General features: G+C 40.9%; 1 protein-coding gene and 1 long non-coding RNA gene across 2 annotated transcripts; both read right to left on the reverse strand.

The window, feature by feature from the left end:
- Positions 1-12,238: 12,238 nt before the first annotated feature.
- tnfsf11 (TNF superfamily member 11) lies at positions 12,239-22,767 on the reverse strand. The gene is made up of 4 exons (XM_032568313.1): positions 22,164-22,767; positions 20,737-20,778; positions 16,447-16,567; positions 12,239-14,920 (listed from the first exon to the last, which is right to left on the reverse strand). The coding sequence occupies exons 1-4, from the start codon at positions 22,365-22,367 to the stop codon at positions 14,481-14,483; spliced, it is 807 nt and encodes a 268-aa protein (XP_032424204.1). The 5' UTR covers positions 22,368-22,767; the 3' UTR covers positions 12,239-14,480.
- On the reverse strand, positions 15,319-16,440 carry LOC116723431 (uncharacterized). The gene is made up of 2 exons (XR_004339980.1): positions 15,766-16,440; positions 15,319-15,670 (listed from the first exon to the last, which is right to left on the reverse strand). It is a non-coding gene; the product is annotated as an uncharacterized LOC116723431 (long non-coding RNA).
- Positions 22,768-24,746: the final 1,979 nt, after the last annotated feature.

Genomic DNA, 24,746 nt, shown 5'->3' on the forward strand with positions numbered 1-24,746 from the left:
TGACTCATCCCCCCGCACCAACTGCAGCACAGATCAAACCTGGCGGATGGACCTGCAGAAGGTCATCTTTCACTCATCGCTACAGTAAATATTAGCCCTCCGTCCTCATGTTCCGGCTCCATCCTTCAGAAGCTGTGGGGAGGCGCAGGTGTCCTCTGCAAGGATTACGGCGCTGTTTCGTCGTAACGGGACTTTGCTCAGGTGTCGCCACATCTACTTTTTGGAAGCACAAAAGTCCAACTGAGGCCCGTTTTATCCGGGCCGGATTACAGCGTGAGGAGGGTTTGCTCCTGCGTGACTCAGCTGGGGGATTCCCTCCGTCTGTGCACATGTGAGTCCAGGCCTGCGCATAAGAAGCCTTGCAGAAACACACTTTAATGCGGTTACATGCGTCTTTACGTCACATCTCTGCAAAAGCCTGCTCTGTCTGAGTCTATTAATGTAACATCAACCACAGTCTGTCCTGTTTTTTGTTGTGTTTTTGTTTTTTTCTTTTACTTTTGTGATGTTCCATCCCCCGCCTGCCATCTTTTTGAAGCTCCATGATTTAGATTCATACCGATCTGCTGGGATCGGCATGAAATTAAGAGTATTTGAGTCGCAGCGCGGGCAATTTGTTAGTGAGCGCTGGAAAAAAAAAAAAAAAAAAAAAAAGCAAAGAAAAACTTCAAGGATTCCCACAGGCAGAGGGCGGGGAGAGGGGAGCGAGAGGTCAGAGGCCGCTCCAAACCCTCAAAGCCTCAACAAAGAGAGCTTCAGCTGTTTGAACAATAAACTCGAGATGATGGATATTGATTTGTTCTATGCCTTGCATGCAGATTAATGAGAAAAGTCGGTAAAATGTCTCAAGTTGCAAACCTCAAAGATGGGGTGAAATTGTTCAAATTAAGTTGAAGCAAAGAACGGCCAACTGTGGGGTTTTTTTTTTCCTTCTGTAATTTAAGCTCTTTGTGTTGTTTTGAGTTCCTGATTCATTTTGTTCTGTTTAGATTTTTCTAAAAAAAATTTCTTTGCACTAGTGCATTTATCAGCACCTTCATGACGCCATGCGCCTTCATCAAACCACCACAATACATTATTGTCAATTTTGTTATTTCCTGTGGTGCCTGACAGTGAACAGAGATTTAATCCTCTATGATGACTGTGTACAGATAAATTACATTTATCAATATTTGTATTATTATTATTATTATTATGACAGTTTTGATCAAATGTGTTGAAAATATTCAACAAGAGTCTAATTTTCTAGTATGAAAAATGGATGTAATTATTATTCATTTGATTTTTATAGTGCAGATTTGATCAAAATGTATGAATTTCAAACCCTTTCCAAAAGTGAAACAATATTTTTTATTACATATTTCACTTGTTGTTTTTGGATTAAGGTCTAAACTTATAAAATAATATACAATTTAAAAACTTTTTTTTTTTGCCTTCTGTGTCTGTCACTCAGAGATATTATGGATTTATTTTAGAGGAAATGGTGTTGTACAGTTAAAGTTTTATTCGTGCCACCAGTCGATTGAACAGCGTTAGGTTAATCACACTCTAGTGCTGTAATTAGTCACAATTACTGGTAATTACAATTCTTAGCTTTGTAGGTTTGAAATGTAAGAAAAAATGCAGCCGTCCTAAAACTGTCAGAGAGAATCTTTTATTGTTTCAAAATAAGCATTTCAGTAAAACAAATGAACTGTGCTTCAGTTTTGCTATGAAAACTCGTGTTCACTTGTGTTGCGACTGCGCAGCACACGGCCACTTTGTGTGAACTAAACCTGAGCAGAGAAGCTTTGACAATTCCAAGGACCTCTGGCCAACAGGGAACCCCCACAACAAATTCTTTTTTTATTTAATAGAAATAAAATAAAAACATTTTGGGGGTCCTGTCAATAATAAAATGAGTGACATCATTTTTAAACTTGTTTATAGCAGTAAAAATTAAACTCTACCCTCTCCCAGACCAAAAAGCAAATATCCACATTTGAACTGAACACGATCTGCATGAAATGGTTTGTTCCTGCTTAGCGCAGTCGACACTGATGGTGTTCAGCAGGCAGTCCGTACAAGACAAGAACGACTGGAAGTCACTGTGCAGCCAAGAAAAAAAAATTGTCCGATTAAAACAACAGAGAGGGAGAGAGAGAGAACGAGAAAAAAGACAAAAAAGGGAGTCAATTTGTAACAAAGTTTTTCTCCAAGAAAAGTGGGTAGACTATGTGAGAGCAACGATTTAGCATAGTTAGTCTAGCTACAGACTACTGGTTGCCTCCCTTTCACCAGCATTTAATCAGTGAAGAAAAATAATGACCAAGATATTCAGATATTTAACTTGTCCCTGTATCTTTTACCAGACTCAACAGATGAGTCAGTCAGCAGCAGCTTTAACCCGTATTCAAGCATGCGCTGTGTAAACATCTATATCTAATTATTACTGACAGAAATTCAAACAATCTGTAAAAAATGTTGATAAAACATCCTCCTGTCTTTACTCACAAAAAATATAAAATTGTCCGCAACAATATGTGCTCGTTCCATAAAGGCAGATCTATTCAGTCAAACTCTATGCTTTGTGTTCTGAGTGATATGCTTTATTTATTTTTTATTTTTTACCTTGTATTTGGAATTCCTAATTCTGAACCATTTGAATGAAAGTTTGTAACAGTTCATTATTTAGGTAGTCAACCGTTTGTTTTTGTCAGTTTCAGTTTCTTCATTACATTTATTTTACATTAATTGTTTCACTCGTGTTTGCACTGACTGAACAAATAAAAGTTGTGTTGTTTTTACATGTTTGACCAAACTTGTGAAGCCAACTTGTGTACGTAAGTGTGCTGCACTGATGCATATTTAATAACTGCATAGTTCAGTACATTTGTCTGTGTTAAAAAAAAAAAAAAAAAAACAAAGAAACATTTTAAGTCAATTCAGGAATGTTTTTCTGTATCAGATCAGTATCGGCCAACATATCGATATCTGTATCGGTATTGGAAGTGGAAAAAACTGGACCTGTGCGTCCCTGGCTGTGTAGTCACGCAGAGTACCGTGAGACGTTTCCAGATCCAGCTGGCCCCATGCTGGGTTGAGCAGAGACAGAACTGGTCAGAAATCACCGCAAATTATTGTGGCGTCTTGACTCTTTTACACACTGTGAAGCCTTCAGATGGAGTGGTGGATGACGTTTCTCCAAGTGAAATGTGTCATGATTCTTGGCTGTTTTGGTTTGTGGTTTTGTTATGGGTTATTTATGGTTCATAGTTTTTGCATCATTAGTTCTTTCTGGTAGATCTGTTTTCATAAGTTATTCTGGTGTTCCCCTTCCTGAATAGGTTCTGTTGTGTTTGCTTAGTCCTAGTTTAAGTCTTCTCATGCTCTGTCAGTTTCTCTTCCTCGTTGCTCATCAGGTCTCGTCATGCCCGTTCATGTCTAGTTTTATAGTTTATACTTTAGCCCTGATTATTAGCTTTTCCCTTCAGATTATTCCTGCCATGTTCTTGTGTAAGTGTTTTTTTTTAAATTATTATTCATACTCACTAGTTTCATGCGTGGTATTTAGGTTTGCTGCTCACTTCTTCGTCTGGTAAACTATGTTTACGTGTTATGCTTCATGTGTATTTGTATTTATTTTCTTAGATTGTTGTCGGGCCTGTTTCTCGTTTTGGTTCCACCTTGTCAAGTCGTTTAAAGTCTGCTTCTTTCTTCTTCTTCTTCTTCTTCTTTACAGAATAAATGAATCTAATGTCACACTCCACTGCTTGTCTGGAATTTGGCTCTCTAACAGCCACCACTACACAAACGTTTTACATTCCAGCAGGAAAGCATCTTTGTTTGTGTATGAACATGTTCATACATCATACATATTACAATGTAAGAATGTGAAAATATGTGTGTTTTAGCATGAAAAATAGGCACATGGTAACCGAGATATTGTTCAAACGTGAAAGGAGTTTTTTAATAATGCAACAGGATATTGCACAAACATGAATAACATTGTTAGAGCAGTACAATTTTCATAATGTAGCATGAAATAATTGTTATTCTCCGTTGCTATGGTGATGGCTCCACGCTTTCACTTAATTGAGTTAAAACCAACTGTTTAACTGAAAAAAATTAAGGTAATTCTTCATTTATATATATTATATATATATATAGCACATATTTATATATATATCACATTTTCAGCAACACGGCAATTCAAAGTGCTTTACATGAATTACAGGCTGGGCTGTAAGTTTCCATACATAGGAGAATGTAAAATGTACATTTCTTTTATATTTCAGATACCCAAGAAGATGCGTTTGACAAAAGAGCAAAGAATTGAAGTTATACTGATGGCTGGATCGGGAAGCAGTCGCACGGTTGCACGAAACTTTAACAGAAAACATGGAACGAGCATCACGCACACGACACTGTGGCAAAACTTATTTGCAAGTTTCAGAAGACCGGAAATGTTTGCAGATCAACCATGAAGTGGTCCAAGACGTGCAGCGGTTTCACAGAGTCCCACAAAAATAAAAACGGTTGTCCAATATAAAATGTTTATTTTTTTCTACGTATGGAAACTTATGGCCCACCCTGTAGAAGAAAAATACAAACAAAACAACAAACCAAAAGAAAGACAAAAATTGAAAAGTATAAAACTACTTATTGGCTCCCCATGTTTAATAAGAATAAGTCGTCCGTAGGGGTTACTCTGGATTCTTGATTTGATAAAACTAGATGTTGATTCTCCATGTCTGACTCTATAAGGTAGATGGCACTTTCTAAGTTTGTTCTAGATTTGTAATCTAACAGGAGTTTCTCTAGGTCTTGTTCCGATATCAGAAAGTTTAATGCTAAATGTTGATCTAAGGCACAGGTGTCAAACTCCAGTCCTCGAGGGCCGCTGTCCTTTCGATGTGCCACAAGTACAAAACACTGGAATGAAATGACTTAATTACCTCCTCCTTGTGTAGATCAGTTCTCCAGAGTCTTGCTAATGACCTAATTATTCTATTCAGGTGTGATGCAGCAGAGGCACATCTAAAAGTTGCAGGACAGCGGCCCTTGAGGACTGGAGTTTGAGACCCCTGATAAGGTAAAAACATGGTGAGTAGTTTCTCCAGATAAACTAACAGAAGTTTCTCTGCATTCTACGTTTGTTCCAACAAATTAAGTGAAACTGATTAAACTAAACCAACTGGATTGAATTAAGGAACAACATACACTTAAAAATAAACTGCGGTGTTTTAAGTTACCAAAGGGGAAACTTTGGGTGTTCTCTCTTTGGTGTTTAACCAGAAGCACATGCTTTGATTCTGTCATGTTATTGCCATGTTATTGCCATGTTATTGTCATGTTATTGTCATGTTATTGTCATGTCTGCTGTAGCATTACTAAATGAACGCTCATTACTTCACCCTGTAGCACGTAGTTGAAGGGTGTAGGCTTTGATTAAAGATCCCGTTATGGCTGACACACATTCTCAGAGGTGGCATGGCACGTGCAAACACACACCAACACACCAACACACACTCACAAACTTGGCCGGCAGCTCTCACAGAAGATGACAGAGCCCCGGTTACAGTAATAACCCTCCTGCTATCTCACGCCCATGCGTCTGGAGCGCGGCCTGTAAATCTCTCTCTATTATTGTTTTAATATCGCTAATGTTAGCATTAGCCAAGTGGTAAAGCTGTCAGACATCAAACAACTGAAACATCTGAGCTACACTGGGGTGAAGACAGAGGGCGGGGGCCCAGCTTGTAAAAATAGCGGGATACGCTGATTCAGCAGAACGTGCATTTGGTTGTCCATGGGTGTTTGACGTGTGTGGGCACAATTTTATACGCTGATACACGGCTGAAATTGTGTAACGGCGTGGAGATGTCGATGTGTAAAAGTGTGCAGAAGCCTGCGCAGAAACAACCCCCACCCCAACCCAACCCCGCGCCCCCCCAAGCTGCTCGATAAACCTGACTTCTCACAGCTCAATTTCCCCCAAACCGCAAAGCCATATAAAACTAAGCACCCATTTTTAGCTAATGAGTCCATACTAATGCCTCATGGGCAGCTTATGGGGGGAAAACACCCTGATATATTTTCCAGCCCATAACTTTGTTTTTCTGAATCAACAGCTCCACCTCCTCACTCAGCCACAGGGAGAGGAGTGTGAAATAATGTCTGATGGAGATGAAGCATCGTAAAACCAGAACAGACATGAACACAGTTCTGTTCGCTGTGTGTTCTGCAGGGAGCTCTTTACGCTGCGGCGTAACACGAAAACCTGTGGGCGGGGCTGAAAAGCGTGCGTCCCGATTCCTTTTAATGAGAGTAATTGCTTTTTACCGCCATCGCCATGGGCGCAGACACAGACAAGAAGGGCTGTTCAATTTGAAGTTAGCTATTAGGCTTTAAATGACACAAATTATTGATTTGAGGGATTTAATAGCATTTTCATGCAGTTTCTAAACTTTTGGTGTTTTTTTTTGTGGAAAATTAAGAGAAGAGTCCCACTGCTGTAAAAACCTCCAGTCTAGTTGAATACCATTATTGGGAGGACCCGCTTGTAAATGAAAATGGCTGTTTTGCATTTAGAGACTGAATTTCTCATCACAATGCAGGCATGGTGTGTTCAATGTGGGACCATTTTTGGATAAAAAAAAAAAGAAATATTTAAATTACAGATGATGTTTTTGACTCAAACAATAGACGATTTTTATAAGGCGGAACACAAAAGTTTTCATCCAGTCTGCTCCTAGAGGTGCAGAATAGTTTAGGTCAGATGTTTGAATCTCATGGTTATTTAATTACTTTGCAATGTGCTAAAATTAGCTGCGTTCCCTCTGAGTATAAGTGCAAAAATTAACATTTTGAAAATAAAAATACTCAATGCAAACACGCCAAATTCAAAAAAACTTATTTTTCGTTAAAAAGTTTCGGTGCAAGGATGAAGTGGGGTTTATTTTTCTTTTTTTTCTGGCTGTATTGAAAGTGTTTTATTTCACAAAACTGCGATGGAAACACTTTTTTTCACTTCACATGAGTAACATAATAACAACTTTATGTTACCACTGGAATAAACCACGAAGAAGAGGATGACAGGAAGTGGTCAGAGGATGATGGTGCGGCATGTTTCTTTAACGACTCATCGTGTGAACAAACTTGTTTTAACTCCACAATTGTAAAATTGTATTATTTTTTTTTGACAGTAGCGGAACATGGACAAAGTTTTACACACATTTAGAATGAAAACGCAGCTATAGAGGCATGTGCAGAAAAGCAGTCCAGCAGACAGGTATTCTGTGCAGAATGTGAAAGTCAGTTCTTACCCCTGTAGTTCTATAATGTGGTTTGTTTTTTCGCAAAAAGGATGAAGGTGCTTTGTGCTTAGAATCATTGTATTTCATAGTACAAAACACATCACGAGTGTCAGTTGTCTGAAATTTTAAAAGAAATGTTGTTAATGAATCCCTTTCCGATGTGAATTATTTCTGCTGTGTCCTACTACGTCATGCTTGGTGCTCAGCTCTGACCCAGTTAAACTCCGGGTTATATTTCTGATCACCGCTGTGTTTCCTTCAGCTCTTCGTGTTCAGTTATCTTCTCTCGGTGTTTTTTCTCCTGTTTACAAACTTTCTGTGTCTCCAGCCTCACTGTGTCCTCCACAGATGTTCCACATTCACTTAATTAGCCTCACCTGTTCCCAACCTACTAATCAAATCGCAATATTTATGCTCCTGTTTTTCTTTCTCACTCATTGTCACATTTGAATGTTTACTTTGTTTCTGCTCCTGCTTTCTGTGAGTCCCCATGTGGTTTTCTTTCTCCTTCTTATTTGGATTTTCTACGAGCAAACGTTCCTCGCCGTAAACTTGTCAGTCCTGCTCTCGTTTAAAGTACTGTAATATGTTCGCTGCTGCTAATATGATTTCAGGTCATCCACACCTCAAAATATTACATTAGCTTGTTATACTTACTGCAAAGTATGCCTTTATTCTAGAGAGGAATACATAAAGAAAAACTTAGAATGTGTAACATTGTGTATAATGGCCATTTTCAGATGGAAACTACGACTAAATTTTGTGAGTGTCTGTCCTACAATTTTGTTCTGGTTTACTGTTATCTGATTTACTGTTAAATACAGATGAAGTCATTTTAGTGGGGGATTTTACCATTACTGAAAGTGATAGCTTAAATGAAGCCTTTAATGCTAGCTGTGACTCAACTGGCTTCACTCAAAGTATCCACAGTCCTGCCCACTCTTGTCCTCATACTCTACAGTCTAGACCTTGTGCTGACAATATGGGATTGAGAGTGAAGAACTAACAGTACCTCTCCACAAATCTGCCCTGTCCAACCATTTCTAAATAACCTCTCACTTTATTTTACCTGAGTACACCAAGTCAGAGAAAACGTCTTTATAGTAGATATTTTTCAAACAGATGATGTAACAAACTTTCAAAACAAATCTGTCCCATTTCTTAATTTCCTCACTGTCTGGCCCTTCACACTCTGGTGTTCTTGTTCATCGTGATACAAGCTCGGTGGGCGACTGTGGTTCTGTGGGTAGGGGTAGAGTCATCTTGTGATCGGAAGGTTGTAGGTTCGATTCCAGTGTCCTCCTGCCACATGCCGACTGATCTGTGTGTCGGTGTATAACTTGGCACTTTGAGTGGTCAAAATGATTGGAAAAGCACTAAGTTTAACACATATACCATTGTGGAGAAGGAGGTTGGTTCCTTGCTTTACCAGAGTTGTCAAACTTACACAGAGTCATCGACTCTCAGCAGTAACGATTCTATGGAATCCTCCTTAAATAGAATTGATTATATGGTAAATCAGATTGTTGGCCAGATTACTGAATGTAACTGTAGAATCTGAAGTCAGTTTAGCTTTCTGAGTTATCAAACATATTAGCTTCATTTTAAGCTTCAGCTTGCATGTTGAGCCAGCATATTTATGGAAGTGTTCCCTTTGGTTCCCCACTGTAGATGTGATTAACCTATCCTGTGCTAAACAGGCATGTATCCCAGGCTTTCCAAGAGAAGGTTTCTTAAGTAAAGGCTGCAATTAAACCTTTTTCTTAATAAACCTTCTCTTGATCAAGATGACTTAATAAATTTCAGACCAATGTCTTTTCTTCCTTTGTGATCTAAAGTCCTTGAAACATGATGATCTGTTTGAGGAGTTCCAATCAGATTTCAGTTCATCATAGCACTAAATCAGCAGTTCTGAAATTTACAAATGATATTCTCTTATCCTCAAATAATGGACTTTGTCTGTTCTGGTTTGCTGCTTTTGACACAGTTGACCATCATGTTCTCTTAGAAAGGCTTGAAGTTGTTGTAGGTATGAAGGGAGCAGCACCAGGCTGGTTTAAATCCTGCCTGTTTGATCATGTGAGCGATAAATCCGCCTCACACTCCAGGGTTACATAAGGAGTGCCGCAGAGCTCTGTGCTGGGACCCAATTTGTTTTATTATATGCTTCCAATTTTAAAAAATCGTCACAGACAAATGAGATATTGCTGACTATCATCAGCATAACAGTGTACATAAGTCCTGATGAGTCCAATCTGTTAGGGAGATTACAGTCATGTCTTGAAGGCATAAAAATCTCAAAAGCACTAAACTTAAACCAAGATAACCTGACTAGATACAAAAAATAGTTTTTTTCAATGAAAATTTTACTTATTATGGAAACAAATCTCTACAAATCCATCATCCTCTATAATCATCCCTTACATTTATTTATAAATTAACTGTGATTAAACACTTTTTCTACTAGCCACATCCAGGCCTGATTACTAAAAAAAAAAAATCACCTCAATGCTTCACGTCTGTCAACACGAAGCAGGCTGAGTGATTAAAAAGAGACACATAATGCCTCAGTCTAAAGGAAATTGAAAAACAGATGAGATATCTTGTCATTGACATCTATTGGTCTGGATTGTGTTGTATTGGGTTGAGTCATCCACCTCACAAAAAACCCAGAACAACATCTGAACCGCTGCAGGACTCGCTTGTTTGAGCTAAGTGGTCAGAGACTGGGAAAACCTTCTGTCATTGATGTAGTCATGAACTATGTTCTCAGCCAAAAAAAATTCCTTAGATCTTAAAATGCGTTTTAAAACAGCCTGGTGGATAACTCAGATAAACACCAACGCTCTCTCTCTATAGTGCCTTTACATGTTGCCTCAGCGGATCCAGAAAGCATCTGAGGTCTGACTTCATGCTTGTTCTGTTGGAATACTCGGGTTTAAAGGACGACCACCCACATTGGGAAGAGTAGAGAGGTTATTCAACATTTTAATATTCATGATTTGCATTTCCCATAAGGTCACATGGACCATGCCCTGCAGAAAACCATAAATTCGCCATCTGCCATAGATTCTGTCACTAATATACTGTGGAAAGCTAGACTAATGTTTCGAGTACATATTGTCTGCTGAGGTTTGACTCTTGGGTCTATTTGTTTCAGTGTGTGTGTGTGTGTGCGTGTGGGTGTGCGTGTGTGTGTGTGTTTGGGTGGGTTTCCAGTGGACGCCAAGCTTTCCATAATGTTTACTGACACAACACATTTTAATGGTTTCTGCTGAGTGCCAACAATTGAGAAATCGAGTCACATAAAAACAGTGGCGCACTATAGTCCATTGTTTATACTCCTAGTCCAAGCTATGTAAGTCTGAAACAGAGTAGCCCTATGGACACCGCAGCTCAATTGTTTCTCTTACAAAACTCTGTTACTTAAAAAAGAAAAAAACCTTGTTAAAAAGTCACCTATTTCAGGCATTTCTCTTGCTGCTCCCCCGTCAATCAGTTCCTTCGGCCGTCTGATCTGAAAAATCGCCATATTTATGTCGTATTTCCAAGCCCAAACCATCTTCCGACCATATCCTGGTGAACACCCAGGGGAGGGCAACAGAGGTTCTTGTTGGTTCTAATATTTCTCTCTGAGGGACTGAGTGATCCTAACAGCTCACACACATCACAGTGAAGTAATAAAATCCTATTTATCCTATCATTATTCCCAGCAGCCTTTGCTCGTTTTCCTTTCCTTTTTTTTTTTCCTTTTCTGCACCAGTCCAAATGTCTGCTGCGAGTTAGCGGGTCGGGGCTGCAGCAGCAGTGGGCGGCGTCTCTACACAACTTGTATCTGTGTTATGAACTGGTGGACTGCTCTGACCAGAGGGGCAGGGAAGCGAAGGAACAGTGTGACTTCATTCATTTGGCTGGAATGCAGCAGAATTTTCACCGAGAGATTACAGAGCAGCTAATCACAGAGCTCTCACCGACAGGCTGCAGTGTGTGGAAGAGCTTGAAAAAGTATTTACTGCCCAGTTCACATTACAACCTCAGTCCATCTTGTTTCTTTATTTTAACTTTTACAAAAAAGAAAAGAACTATAGTTAATCAAAACTAACAAAGTACCGAAAACTGAAATTGAGAAAACATTTTTTGTTAACTGAAGTAAATAAAAACTAAATAGTTAACTGATGGGGGGAAAACTAACTGGTACTATATTGTGCGTTTATAAAACTACCCAAAATATATAGGAATTATAGATGTAATATTCTTTGTTTTTGTGAATCAATTTATTAGCTTATTAGTCTGATGACATAAGCAGTCAGTTTACATCAGATGTTGGAAGAAGCCCCCAACATCTGATGGTTGTTCAACCATAATTGAATCAATTTTTGGGGGGAAAATTGTATTTTCTGTTGATTTTTCATTACCCAACTGATGTATTACAATAACATTGCAATACCTAGACTTTTTTTAGTTCTGCCCCTAAAAATGAACCAAAGTATGAAAAAAGTAAAACCATTATAGCTGATAAAAACTAAAGTAAGCTAATCAACATTTAACTAGTAAGTAATAAAAATGAGCAAACACCCTAAAACCTAAATAAAGCTAACTATATATATATATACAGTAAAGACCAAAAGTTTGGACACACTTTCTCATTGAATTCAATGAGAAGGTGTGTCCAAACTTTTGGTCTGTACTGTATATATATATATATATATATATATATATATATATATATATATATATATATATATATATATATACACATAAAAAACAACCAAACTATTATCATGCTTGTGTCTACCACAAGAAATTCCAATAAAATACGCTAATGTTTGTTGCTAAAAAAATATGAGAAAAAAAAAATCAGTGGGTATAAATATTTCTGCAATGTCTCCATCTTCCTGTGTGGTTCAATCGTTGTAAAAACCACACACTTAAACCGTTGCTACAAAAGCAGGATTTTATTAAAACTTACACAAACATAAATAATAAAACGGGATGTGGAAAAACAATCAATGAAGCTCTTACAGGTATGCTACAGTCTTGTAGAACAATAATAAATCCATGTTGCTTTTTGGCTAGGTACGTACACAGAATTGTCAAAAAAATAAAATAAAATAATCAAGATACATAAATATATAATTTGAAATAAAGCCCCTGTGTTTTACAAACAAAAAGTGTTTCTAATATTAACTTTAAGTGCTGCATAATGAATGTCAAACAGACAAAAAAAAAAATGTACATGATTTTAGTGGACAAATCACTTTAACGATGACCTGTACCTCTATAGCTAATAAATAAATATTAAATGCATATTCCCATTTAGCTCGAGTTAGAGATAAATGAAAAATTTAAATTTAAGTTAAAAGCTGAACCAAACTCAGTTTGGTTCCCCTTGTTAAGGACAACAAGTCCATTCATGTCCTTTTACAGTCAGACAGTCCAGCTATCTTCATCGCTTCTTGGTTGTCACAATTAAAACAAGCAGGTGTCATTTCCTCTTTGGTTTTAATGACATTGTCAGGTTATTGCAGTTGATGGCAACATTAGAAAACTGGATGAGTCTTTTGGAGGACACATTGGTGTTGTTCAGGTTGGTTTGGATTTTTTGAGGTAAGGTGTGTGAAGTTATTATCAGTAACAATACTCTTACCTACGGTAGACGGTCGTCATAGCGCCGTGAGTTTGATGGAAAGTAACTAAATCCCTTCGTTAGGGCTGGACAATAAAATCAGTAACAAAATATATTGTGATGGACACATGATCAATATCAATAGATAATACGTCTGATAGAATATTCAATATATAGAATATACACTGAACTCCGATCCAGAACCAAACAGCATTCTGGGGGATGTAGGCAGAGGGAAAGGCATTAAATGCTCAACCGGTGGGTGGTATAAACTAACTAACTCGCTCTTTGGTTACCTAGCAACAACTTGTTGAGTAACCAGTGCAGCGGCAGTTTAAGGTGTTAAGACTGTGGATAAAACAGGAAAGGTCACACCACCAGTTTGGCAACATTTCAGATATTTAAAACAAAAAAATTAATAAATAATCATTGATATCAACCGATATCATCCAGCCCCACCCTGTAGTGGTGGAAGCTAACAAGCTAGTTAATCTGTTTTAGCTAACATAGACGTTTAAATCAGCTCAAGCTGAAAACATTCAGTAGGACAGAAGCAGTTGTTGGGTCTGTGTTGAACAACCTCCTTGTTCCTTATTGGAGTCACGTTGGTGACCCAGCTGGGTGTATGAATCCACCAGATTCACCTCTTCAGCTCTGATTTTGCATTAGCTGTGTAAACATGGCATGCTAACGTGTTTTCCAGGTCTCATAGTTTCACAATTATCCCAGCAGACTCACAGTCAGCTGCTTCACCAAGTCAGCGATTTATACCGTGTGTGTCTGACTTATTAGCTTCCACCCCTTAGAGGACGTACTTATTTTTCCAACAAGTTCAGAGTTAAATATTTCTACAACCGATGAGAGAGACATTACTGATAATTACTTTAAAAAACCTCACTTCAATACTGTGGCCTAACCTTTTAAGGCTTTCATTCCAACATTGAGAATGTAAGCACAACATAAGATTATCACCTGACTGCTCATTTCCAATTGAACCAATGTGAGGATGCCTTTTTCAAACCACCTAAAACTTTTAGGAAAACATTCATGCACTCACTGCTGTGTCTGAGACACAGATAACTCTCTACCCCAGTGTCCTTCTGGACATTTTGCCCAACACTGAGCACCGAAAACTCCTTTCTGCCTCGAAGCTCACTTCCTTCGTTGCTCCCTTGTTGTTTGTATTACTAAAACATATACGGATGCTGACTCTATGTGGGACTCTGAGCCAAAATCCACTGGCATGCAAATTGCGACACACTAAAAAAACGTCCTTTAAAATTCCAGTGCTGGTAAATGTTTAATCAAGAAGCTCTGCGGGAAAGTAAAAAGGTTCCGTTTTTAAACCTTTTTTTTTTTTTGTCTTTTTTAGTTCACCTGACGAAAGTCTCCAGGGCTGTTGGATGAAAGGCAATGTGGCGTACAACCAAACACACGTGGTGGCGTAAAACCGAAACCAAACTGGTTCGACAATTCAACATCACTAATCCCCTAAAAGTGGTTCCATCGGTTAGAAAAATGTTCAGTAGCATGTTTGCTCCGCCGGTGACAAAGTTTCAGTTACCCCACTTTACAGCCCCAAAGTACGTCCCTTCCGCCTCCTGGTCCAGCAGCCAAGCGTTAGACACTTCGACAAACAAGGCGTCTCCCTCCACCAGGTGGACCACTCGGCTCTGCTGGGCGCAGTACATGTTGTAACTCGTGTTGTTCCACTGCTTGGTGCTTCCCGTCTTCATCAGCAACACCTTCCTGCTGTTCTGTTTGATGCTCTTATGGTAGACGTACTGGATGAGCTGGGCCTTGCTCACGTCCGGAGGGCGCGTCCTGGCCTCACGGCCCTCGTCTGGACCGCCGATGTTGTAGTAGCGGAAGCAGGTTTTCACGTAGACGTAGTAGAGGCCCGATTCCCTCACCAGCAGGTTCCCGTCATCGTAGCTCATTTTGTGGAGGTTTCCGTGCAGATCGTCCCACTTGATGTTGATCATGCTGTAGTCCTCTGCGAGATGATGAGAACAAAAAGAGTCAGAAAAGTTTACATTCGTTTGATTCTGAACAAAACCAGGATATTTGGTTGTTGGTATCAAACAAGTGTTGATGGATTATATGGTTTAGTTTGAGAAAATTGAAGTCAGAAACGTGGAGTTGACGTTGGACCAACGTCATCAAGGCCAAAGTGCAAATAATAACTGAAAAGAAAAAATGTTTCAGTAGCTGCGTTTCTGTTAACCGTAAAATTGAGCAAAGTGAAATTCTGAAAATAAGCCTGCCTAATAGAAATGCAGATTCTGAAAAACACATTTTTTGATCAAAAGTTTTTGCGCTAGGGTGAGGAAGTTTTTTGGTATTGTTGAATTTGATGCATTTCACAAAACTGCAACACTAACACCTTTTTAACATCACACAAATCACGTGATCAACACCTGTACTGGCAGAAATGAAGAAGAAGACGCCAGGAAGTGGTAGGATGAAGATGGTTTGTTTTGGAGGTGGGGAGTTTCATACCAGAGCTCTCACAGCATCACAAAGTTCATAAAAAGTTGTGTCATTCAAATGGGTTTAATCCATAGCTCTAAAGTAAAATCATGGACTACAATTTTCTTTTTTTTTTTACTTCTCAGTAAAAACAAACACCAGAGAACAGTCGTCAGTTGGAGGGACATTGCTAACCACGTGGATGAAAGCACTTCATAAGATTGTCAAATCATTGGGAAGCTATTGAAAAGAAAAGAGGAAAAGAAGAACAAAACTGTCTTGACCCTCAGCTCTGGGCCTCAGTGACTGATGTCATGTCACTTTTCATATTTAACACACTTGATTTAAGTGCTTTGGCGACTCGGGCACGAACATCACGGCCCCACTTATCTCTAAATCTAACATTAAATGCAAGCTAAATGTATAAGTCATTCAATTATACCATGATCAGCTAATGCACATCCATAAACAGTTTATGGATGTTTAGGTCTTGGTTTGCGGATGTTCCAAGTTGGAACAAGAATCAAAAAGGAATAAAAATTATGTTTTTATCATCTTTACTAAAACTATAAGATTCCAGATTTGTTGTCAAATGGATGCGGAATGTAGAATTTAAGATGTAGAATGTGAGCATCTGAAATTTATACTCTGTAATATACTCTGTAGTAGCTGAGTAGAAAAACCTTCTAATCTAATGGTCCAAATGGGAAATGGACATGTTTTGTGGTATGAATATAGTCTAACAAAACCCAAACAGACGGAATAACGAGAACATGTGGATGGATCAGTAAGGATGTAGTTTATCCGTTTGGAGATATTTAACAGAAGAGGACGTTCTTTTAGGACCAACAGACATCACGCTTAAGCTCTTGGAGGAGTTGGTATCCGATTTGGGTTTGACTGTGTTCCTACAGACACCCTAAGGACATTACCACACATGGACAATGTTTGTGTATTTATCGGCAGCGCCAGCGGGGGGAGACAAAGATTCCAGACTGCAAAATTACTACAAAAGTTCAAAGGAAGACATGTTACATCGACTCGACTCACTCTTAGTGAACTCCTGAGGTGCTCTGATTGGTAGATGGGCGGACGGGGTTGTGGCGTCTTTGGGAGGTTTGCACCTGACTTTTTTTCTTGGGTCTTTCAGGGCGTGCACCACTGGTTCACTCTGTAGAGAAAAACAAAGGCTAGTTCAGCAAACATCGACTCGTAAACCAAAAGGTCAAAAACCATCAGCAGTCGCCTGCGTTGCGTGTGTGCACGTCCTTTTGCGTGTGTTTGATTACAATTGAAGTTTGTAATTTGGAGCCCTGCAATTACAAGAAGCCTTTTCCTTAAGCAACAAAAAGATTTGGACATAACCTACCACAGCTTAGCTCTGCTTTCACTCTAAATGACAGGCTGCTTGTAATGGCTCTGAGTGGGAGTATACGCAGACGTTAAGCATAGGGGCGTCTATGGACTATATATCTGTGTATATCATCTTCCCTTCGCTAAGTCCCTTCTATGTCCGTGCTCGTATTTACAGCTGGAGGCCCCCGTGGCGAGGGGAACTTCTCGGAGTGGCTGAGCTTCTCCCAGATTTGGCATAAACCGTATTTGGACTGAGCCGGGTTGTCTTCAGGCAAGACCGAGCATATACACTCGACGAAAACATGGTTTCCATGAGAGTAAACACTTACAGCGCCGGAGCTGCCAAGTCTCCTACACTTCTGGCAAGAGGTTAACACATCAGGCTGAAGTGTTGTTTTCTGCCTCTACCTACATGATTGAGTTTACCCAAGAGACCACGAAGCGCAAGCGAAACGGGATTCCTAACGGTCTCCCGCTTTGATGCATTTCTTCACATGTGCAAAAATTTGCAGAAGCAAAATCCATGTGAAGAATTTGCAGTGATTGACAGATTGGGCTGTTATTACATCCCTAAAGATGTTTAAACTTGTTTTATGGGCTGAGGGTAGTTTCCTTCAAACCAGTAATTTCAGGAATCCTGGCACTGTTATCTCACCATAACTCAGTCATTATTGAAAAAATGGGATGGAATGGAAAGTGTAGATGAAAGGATTAGTGCTTTTCAAGCACTTGGAAACCACACACAGTCAGTCAGTCAGTCAGTCAGTCCAAAAACAGCTCAAAGAAACACTGTTAACATGGGTTTTGCAACAATGCAATGAGTTAATGTTGCTCTTAGCATTTTGTTCACAAGTCCACACAAACTGCTTCAGCTTAAGATTAGTGCTGTCATCCAAAAACAATTTGCTACACAAACATTTTTACAGAGCAGCGTCTTGGAATGTGACGGGCGGAAGAATCTAGCCAAGGTTAAGGAATAGCTGCTTCTCCTTGGAACCTTTAATTGTAGGATCCGTCCTAATTTGTGGTGAGGTAGCAAATATATAGTGCCTTGCTCAAGAATTCACATTTTCTAAAGTTGCAACTGCAAACCTCAGTATACTTTATAGGATATTGTTTGAACAAGCGAAGAGTGTGGCATGCATTTGTATATAGTCGGCCTGGGTTACTGTTTTGTAGAAGCTCCATTCACTGCAGCTACAGGCTGGGGGGCGTGTCTAGAAGGGTGGCATACTAAAGTTACAATTTCATCTGAATTCCCTGCTGTCTCAGATAGCAATGAACTGAATGAAAATATCTGAAGCTAAGAAAGAGGGGCAGGGGAACCATTTTTTATCCTATATAAATTGGTCTTCAGTCTGAATCTGAAATGCTGATATCTATGTGCGCAACGAAGAAAGTGGTTGGCAGCTCTAGTTGCGGTGGCCAATCAGAAGCGCAGCCGGTACACAGCTACAGACCAAAATGTTTGCACCTTCTTTCTTTTTTTTTTTTTTTAAAATAGCTCTTTATTTATAAACATTATTTCTCTACTACATTTAGGTGGGCTTTGACTGGGCCATTCTAACATGTGAATATTTCCCATTCCATTGGAGCTCCGACTGTTTTTTAGCATTTAGCTACATCCCTCTTCCCGTACACACTGCCAAGCTCTGCTTTCTCTCAAAAGAAGCTTTACATTCTTTTGTTGATGTTTGTTTGGTTTTGCTAACACCAGATTCCTGGAATGCCCAACACATAGTCAACAAGTTATTGTTTGAAATGCACAAGAAATGCCTGAGCTGCTCCTCTCTCCAGCTCCTCCAGAGTTCCTTCTGTCAGCCATGTCTTTATGGTGCCCCTGAATTTTGAAGAGCGTGTAGCATTTCACAATTGTGCGCAACTTTGCATTAATCTCTCACATAAGATCCCAAACGAAACACGTTGATGTTGATGGTTGTAACTTGACTTAAAGTAAAAAGGGCTGGAGCAGTAATGACACTTTTTGCAAGGCACTGCTCTTTTTCATTGCGAGTGGAAGAGGAACCCTCTCTCCAGGAGACTGCGCCCGGCTACGGCTGACTTGGTCGCACATGCGCCGTCCTGGATCACCGCAGTGCACGCAGACTTCAACTCAGCCTTTTAACTGCTCACCACATACATCACTCAACATGTCTATTATGTTGACGAGTGGTTTCAGAGATCCTGCTCGAGAACAAAAGTCCTCTCACTCAAGAGCGCGGCCACCAAAGCGGATCATCTCTTTTTGTGTTTCACAACGCAGCGGACTTCTTCCACAGATCTACGCACATTATAAACACTCAGATCATGAGCGGTGGCTGATTCACGGCCCTGCGTTCTCACCACCGACCACAGGCCTGCAGAGGCACCACTGTCAAACAAAGTCCCTGCGCGGCTTCGGCGCTGACCCCTAGCTCAACGTGGTGAGGGTCAAGTGTCAACCTGATGCATCATAAAGCCCAGAACAATCTCTTCCTGTACTCTTTGGGGAAAACAAAAACAGAGTTCCTCAGTCCAAGACAGGGTGGGTGGTTCCTCTCAGGACTCCACTAGAACCCTAACCCTCACCGTAAACCTAACCCACTAAGCTTTAACCCCAATCCTTACCAGGGATAACCCTGGGCAAACAAGCATGGAATTTCATGGGAACTTAAAGCATCATGGACAAAAAACGCAGAAAGCAAAGATCGTTTTATGTTGTTTCGCTTTCTCAATAGGCTGTGCTTTGGGTTGGTAAAAGCCCATGCCAAGAAAAGGCAGCAGCTTCCAACAGTTTGAAAAAAGGAGAAAAAAAAATGACTTCAGCAATTAAGAATTCAACATCTGATGCCCGAAATGACTTCCAAGAAAACACTGCAACCGCTGACGCCAGCCAGCGAGAGGGCTGCAAACTTACTGTCCAGTGCACAGCAAAAGGGAAGCCGACGGAGTCGAAGTCGAAGAAAGAAAAAAATAATCTGAAGTGAGAAGCCCTTTTTTTATTGTCTCTGGAGGTGTTTGTGTTCCTGCGGTCTGACCTCGCTCCAGCCCCGCACAACCAGCTGGGGGTTTTGTGCTTGGCTACACAGGAAATACACCCGTGGGAAAATCATGACTCCAAAAAACTGCTGATGCTAATTCGGCTCCTTCAAAAACACACCAGCGCGAGTAAATACGCTCTACTTCCTCCTTCGACGGCGACAAGGAGAAATACCTGGTGTGCTTCAAATCATTGCCGGAGCTACATCCGCCTTTGGGAGGTTGTGTTTGGCTCAGAAACTGATACTGGAGACATTTCAAGATCCCAGCTGTTGTTCCAGGAACATTAATAGTAGAACACCGGCAGGCATCTGCATATTCATATATGCAGCGCAATCATGAGAGGCGATGTATTTTACTGGACTTCCATGAAGAGCCAATGTGGAAAAACAGAGCAGAACTTCATAGTTTTCTATGGATAAGCCTGTGACGATCACAAATTTTGCTGGACAATAAACTGTCCCAGTAATTACTGCGATAAACGGTAATATTGTTGTTTTGAGACCATTCTCAAGTACTGGGAAACTTATGCAAGTTAGACCAAAAAAACGTTCATTTTGTACATTTTTTGATCATCTGATCACCGTGATCAGATGATGGACTGGACTGAGTTCTGTGAGATGTTCTGACCTAACCTCGCTTTAAGCTTCCCCACCACATCCTCCCTGACCCGTCTGCCGTGACCCTCCGTCTCCACGGCGTTTTGTTCTCTACAGAACCTCTGAGGCCAGAAACGGAACGTCTTAATTCACACACACACACGTGATTGGATTTTATTCATGACTTATTCCAGAAAAGGGCTTGAGAACTATGTATCTTTTGTTCTACCTCTCCGCAGTTACCCAGTCATTTACAATCCTATGAGACTCAAGTGAAAATATCTTGAAGTTTGTGTTTGTAACAGAGCAACATGTGATAGATGTCAGCCAAAAGGGAAACATGTTAGAGGAAGTTAGCCTGACTCACCTCCATCTCCAGGGAAGGACGGGAAGACGGTGACAGGTCCACCTGCAGAGAGAGAGAGAGGCAGGTTAGAACGGTGAGGGCCTCTCCGACAGAAAGGTGTCAGAAGAAGACAATCTCCAGCAGGGCTGTCAAAAAGCTTTGCGCGTGTCGGTGTGTGTGTGAGGGGGAGGTTGAGTTATGTTCCGCGTGGTTCTCTGCTTTCCACTGCAACAAGCAAAATCAAATCCATACAGAAACGACGTTCCAGTCAGATCAGAGAGTCTCGTTTGAAACCAACTCAGACCAGCTCATGGCTTTGATTCCCCACCACCACCACCGTCAGGAAGCTCCACGGGTGGAGGTCTGCTTCTGAGCTCTGAACAAACAAGCGGTGCCAAATTCAGTTCAACCCTGCATCACAATCCAGAAACACCTTCCTAAACCTTCCTTCTCCTCTGTCTCCCATCCCTCCTTCTGTTTTTAAAGACTCTATCCCCCCCATAGATACCCACATTTTTACCCACATAGCCCACCAGAACACTGGAACCAATTTGTCAGGGTGCCGGGGGGCAACAGACGCTCCCCAGGTGAACTCTGAGGATCCTGACACAGCGGACATGCGGTCTGCTCTCTTTGCTTGTTGTGACATGACAATTATACAACGGCGAGACCGCTGTGTCGCTAGAAAGAGACAGCCGAGGACAGAACTTGATGAATAGCTATTTTTGAAGCATTTGTACCCTAGAATAAGGGCTCTGCATTCCTTACACGAGCAACAATGTTAAAAAAAAAAAAAACAACAAAAAAAACACTTGAACTCGGTCAGACCTCTCTGGAAAAAACAGCTCTGCTTATCCTTCAAAGTTTACAACTCGTGACTCATAAATGGCAATTGGAAGCCGCTGATGGCATGTAAACACGCGCATGAGAGCCGACAGGCTCAAGTGAAAACATCTGCGAATCTGCAAACAAGGCGAGGAAGACGCAGGACGCCTGCTCGAGATGTCATCTGAGCGCCGCGGCGGGGGAGAGTGACTCGGGCGACCGCGCGCGCATCTCTCCCAGTGGAAGTTCGCCTGCGAGGGGCTCGCGCGATGCCGCCAGGCAGCTCGGTGTGCGCGTGCAAGGAGACGCAGCAGGGCGCACCGAGGACTGCACTTTGTCTCTCGCCGCCTGGGCTCCCTGCACAGCAGCGGGTTGCTTCACTTCTGAGAGAACACACCGCCCGCTTCATAAAGCCCGAGCTCAGCTTATCTCTCGCTTTATGGCTGTCTGAGGAGTTATTGCGCAAATAGCCCAAGTTTTTGTTGTCGGACTATCTGAACTCGCTCGTTGACAAAAGGTTTTGAAGAATGGTTTTCTCTCTCTCTCTCTCTCTCTTTTCTTTTTCTTTCTTCTTTTGCAGAGCCCGATCGCATTCGCAAAGCGCGACGCTTCAGTGCGCCTACCTCGTGCAGGTAACCGGTCAGGTGCAACAAGATCGCGACGCTGGAGGCCACCTGAAGTATTCCCATAACAGCCAGGGTCCCGATGAACAGCGATCGGTAGGTCGGCTCCGAGCTCGGCACCGGCGGGAAGCGCTGCTGCCCGGCCTCGACGTCCATGGCGTTCCGCAGGTAGGCCCGGTACTCGCTGCTGTGCGTAGCTGCCATGGCGCGCGGCTCCGTCTGCTCTCTGCTTTTCTGCGATTCAGCCCCGGGGACGTGCTCCCAGACTCAGGGCGCAGGAAGGAAACAAGAGTCAGCGAAGAGTCCCTGCGCGTCTGCAAGTGGAGGGGCGGAGGGGCGGGCTAAAGGGAGAGCGCTCAGCCAATCACAGGGGACCTTGGCGATGGAAGCGAAACAGACCGCGAACCGGGTCAACCTGAGTGCCGCTGCCGCTGCTGCTGCAGGTGAAGCGGGCTCTTTATGGCGGAGATGTGGATGCGGCCCACGCCTCTCGGCGGCGTTCACACCCCTGATGACACACACACACACACACACACACACCCACACACACACACACACACACACGGTCTCAGAGACTGAGGCTGGACTCCGGAGACGCAGCGGGGATGGAAGCAGATGGAGTAAGAGGAGAAATCAGAGCTGCTTTAATCTCTGCGATATTAATCTGTGCAGAAAACATGCGGGCAAAAGGCTAGTAGGTTCATTTAGAGTCTGATTTAGTCCGGACTTTAAAACATTTAGATTATGTTTCCCAAACAAATACTGATTTTCTTTTTCTAACGCCACCAGGGCCGGCCCAAGTCTTTTTGGGGCCCCGAAGTAGATTTTCATTTTTCCCCAAAACCAACAACTCAACACCAGATGCTTCATAGTTCCTACAGGTTACTCTATGTGTGTAACATGCCTGTTATCATTAGTAATTTGTAATTAGTTTACATGAAGTGTTATTATGACTGTAGAGGAAATATAAAATAAATTGGATTTAGAAATGCAGTGAGTTTTCTAAGCATGCCATAGAATTTTAACTATGTGAACAGAACATCACCTGATGAACACTAAATGTACAGAAAACAAGTTTGATATGTTATATTAACCCAACAGTGGCAGCAGCAAACAGCAGGGAGATATTGAGCCATTATTTGTGTAACAACATTAAAGATAATATAAAAAATAGTCTTTTGTGTGTAAAAGCATTTAGTTATACATATGTAGAGCTTGGTGCTCTTGGGGGCCCCCTGGTGTGGGGGCTGCTTAGGGCCCCCACACCAGGGGACCAGTTCTCAATGCCACAGTTAGAAACTTTAATGATTTTTATGTAACTACTTTATTTTATTTGATCTTTTTTTGCTTTCCTTCATTTTAATTGTTATTTGTATTATCTTCTGTTCTAATAATAAAATTAAAACAATAAATGTTCTTGCTGTATTCCATCTACAATATTCTACTGTCTTCTCTGCTTTTCATTCTGGAAGGCTTTTATTTTCATGACAGTACTTTAGCAAAGTGTACTTTGTTATTAAACATGTTGGTTTTTGCTTGTTTTTCATTTTTTGATGCAGTAATCATTGATCAAATTGGTAACTTTATTTCCTTTTAGTGAGTCCAGGGAGATGTTTTATTTTTATTGGGTTTTTTTTACTCCCGACGAACAACTCTATAGTTATTGATGCGCCGCTGAGACGTAGAGCTGTGCGACACTGAATATTTTGGTGCACCAAGTAAATCAGGGCCAGTATCGCCAATACTGATACCAATACCGATACTTTTTATCACTTAAGTTTGATATGTTGATATTTAGGTGTCTTTGAAGTTCTTTCTTTGAATTATTTTTTTTAAAACCTAGGACAGGCACATTTGGTAAACTTTTATCCAAAGCAAGAGCAAAACAGAACAAATGTTTCTGCACTTCTTCCTAAATGAAGTTGGGGGAAAAAAGATCAAAGTATCTTTCCTTTTAGTTAGAGTTGAGAATCTACGACACAAAAATGAAATAAAACTTTAAGGGGGTTATCTGAAACTAAGGTATCAATATTAATAGGCTCGTATTGATCCGATATTGACTTGGTATCGATACTGTGGATATTTTGGATTGAGCCACCAACCTGTACTGCCAGTACAGGTGGCAGTAGCCACCTGTACAGGCAGTTGTTGCATTTGTTAGCACCCAGGCTGACAAAACCAGTTTGCTAGGTACATAGGGCCTTGTTTGTTTTGGAATATGTCTCTTTTTTTTTCCTAGTGAATGACATATTTATGATTATTAGTTCAGTTAAATTATTTTATTGCAAAAACACTTGTGCGTAACGTCTGTTACTTGTTAAAACTTTGCTGAAGTGGAGGCTTAAAGTCAGATTCCTGTTATGTGTTTTGACAGGAGACTTTGCCTCCAGCTGATTTCCTGATAAACTGATGCCGTTTCACCTGTTGCTTTTTTCTTTTTTAAATAGTCCCTGGTATCTGGGATGTTTCCTTCATGCTTTAATCAAACTTTTTTTTTTCCATTCGAGCTGGCGGAAAAACATAATAATTCCCTGGCAGGACCCAAAGCTCATTTGGAATGCAACAGCCGGGTTATGGCAGGAT

This window comes from Xiphophorus hellerii, chromosome 7 (genome assembly GCF_003331165.1).
Source record: "Xiphophorus hellerii strain 12219 chromosome 7, Xiphophorus_hellerii-4.1, whole genome shotgun sequence".
NCBI classification, from domain to species: Eukaryota; Metazoa; Chordata; class Actinopteri; order Cyprinodontiformes; family Poeciliidae; genus Xiphophorus; species Xiphophorus hellerii.